Genomic DNA, 2,329 nt, shown 5'->3' on the forward strand with positions numbered 1-2,329 from the left:
GGGTTCTGGTTGTGGGTTCGCCCGCGCCTGGCTCTTTGTTGGCCCCCAGTCTCTAAGGATTTCTTTTTCTTGTTCTCTAATGCGTCGGATTTGCCGGCTTCCCTTACTCATCCTTTACCTGCTCACCTGCCACTCGCCCTGCATCCATGCCGTAGTGGAACTGGCAGAACTCGGGGGCCCTGGGTATCGTCATAGGAGCTTAAGACAAGAGTGTGGTTAAACAAAAGCAGAATAGGCAACCATTCATTCATTTGGTAACTATTTCCTGAGGCCCTATTTCGTGTTGAGCATGAGACAGGAGTAATGCAGGGTGGTCACAGGAGAAAAAAAATTCCAGGCAGCAGTTTCACTTGACTAGAGTCTATGGGCTGATACGACCCTGAAAACCAGGGTGTGTACCAGGCGGGCTAAGACTGGCTGGACGCAACGTGGTCCTGGATTTGACTTAGGTTTCTCCTAAGACTTCATTATATGCTCTTTAACATCCTAAATCACACCAGTGCCATGACAGTTCCGGGGACACCCATATTTGAAGTAAAAATGGGTGGCACCACAGTCCCGAAAAATCGCCACACTTTTCCAGGAATTTTCATGAGTATTTCACCCCTTGGTTAAAGAAACCCATAGAGGTAGCAGCCCCAAGCCCCGTTTGCGTGGCCCTCTCTTGAGTACACCCACAATCCATTTTCCTGAGTGTGTACTTTTCTCTTTGCAATAAATCTCCATATTGTCACTATTTTCTGAGTTGTCTTTGAACTCATTCTCTGGATAGTGTCAAGAGCCTGGACATTGGCTGGGGTCAAGGTCGCACTGGCGTTAGAGGATCTCCCTCAGCCCACCGGTATCAAACCTACTAAAACACAGGTTTTAACCCCCCTGGCGAAGGCTTTTGAGCAGGTGACCCGCCAGCCTAAAGGAGGGTTGTTAAGATGGCGGCGACACAAGGTGTTTTATCTGGGGTATCCCGTTTATCTTCACAACAACCCTGTGAAACAAATACTATATCCCCAGTAATATAGTACATGTTGCTCTGTGGATTCAAGAAAACAGCTATTTCAGGAAACACTTACAGTCCATTTTGCAGCTGAAATGCTTACTTTTCTTGCTGTTAGGAAATGTTTTTTTGAGCTCACATCTATGCTAAGTCAATAATTTCTCCCGAACTTATGAAAGCCTGGAAACCCACCAAGACTCCCAATGTCACCCCCATAATTCCCTTCAGGTTGGTTGATAAGGAAGCAAATAGTTTTCAGGGACGAAAACTGCATTTAATTGATTAAAGGCACCACTTGACCCAATGCAGCTCTACCCGACATGCGCTATGGCTGTCATTTGGGTACCCATATTTGGTGCAGTAACGTGAGAAGTTTGTGTTTCCAAAGAGAGCACCTGAACATCTGAGGCTGGAAATCCACCCCAGTGATGGTTATCAGGCTGCAGGGACTACATGCTGTAACTGGAAGATGTTCCCCAGTTCTGCTGGGTCCCGAGGCTCTGACACCACAGGTGAAATGTGAGTAAGTGAACAGTGAGAGCTGGTCTGTGTTCACTCTGAAGGACTTCCCAAGAGTTCAAATGGCTCAGGGTGGCCCTACCCACACTCCCTTCCATAGACAGTCAGAAATTTACAAGAAATATTCTGTTTTATCTAGGCTGACCTTTTATTCCCCCCACAGAGGAGGAAATGGGCTCAAAGTGACTTCTCAATCAGCCAGCAAGGTAGAGGCAGGACTGCTAACTCCCCATGTGCAATGTATTCCCCTGTGATTATCACCTGTACTCACACTGTTCTTGAGCCAGACCCCAAATTCTCCATCCTGCAGCTCCTTCTAACACAAATTTGAACTCAGCCTGGGTAAGGAGACGAGTAGGCATCATATCACCATCCTACACCACCTTACAGGATTATATCTCAATAACTGCTAACTGTTCCTCTTTAGAAGCCATCAGAAAATTATACTTCCTTCTGCAGAAGCTGGAATCAATTGAAAAAATGAAAACCCTTGCTTCAGCCGCACATATACTAAAATTGGAATAATACAGAGAGGATTAAGCATGGCCCCTGTGCAAAGATGACATGCAATTCATGGTGTTCATTTTTTAAATAATATTTTTATTTAAAAAATTATTTAAAAAAAAAATGGCCGGACATGGTGGCTCATGCCTGTAATCTCAGCACTTTGGGAGGCTGATGTGGTGGATCACTTGAGGTTGGGAGCTCGAGACCAGCCTGGCCAACATGTCAAAACCCTGTCTCTACTAAAAATACAAAAATTAACCAGGCGTGGTGGTGTGCACCTGTAGCTCCCCCAGCTACTCAGGAGGCTGA

At 45.9% G+C, this 2,329-nt stretch overlaps 1 protein-coding gene across 1 annotated transcript in view; it reads right to left on the reverse strand.

Moving 5' to 3' along the window:
* MFHAS1 (malignant fibrous histiocytoma amplified sequence 1) overlaps positions 1-193 on the reverse strand; it is a 129,640-nt gene extending 129,447 nt beyond the window's left edge. Inside the window, exon 1 of the mRNA XM_011970769.1 lies at positions 127-193. Coding sequence (XP_011826159.1) covers positions 127-193 — 67 coding nt within the window. The remainder of the gene's footprint in view (positions 1-126) is intronic.
* Between the last annotated feature and the right edge of the window lie 2,136 nt (positions 194-2,329).

The sequence above is a fragment of the Mandrillus leucophaeus genome, unplaced genomic scaffold, assembly GCF_000951045.1.
Source record: "Mandrillus leucophaeus isolate KB7577 unplaced genomic scaffold, Mleu.le_1.0 Scaffold97, whole genome shotgun sequence".
NCBI classification, from domain to species: Eukaryota; Metazoa; Chordata; class Mammalia; order Primates; family Cercopithecidae; genus Mandrillus; species Mandrillus leucophaeus.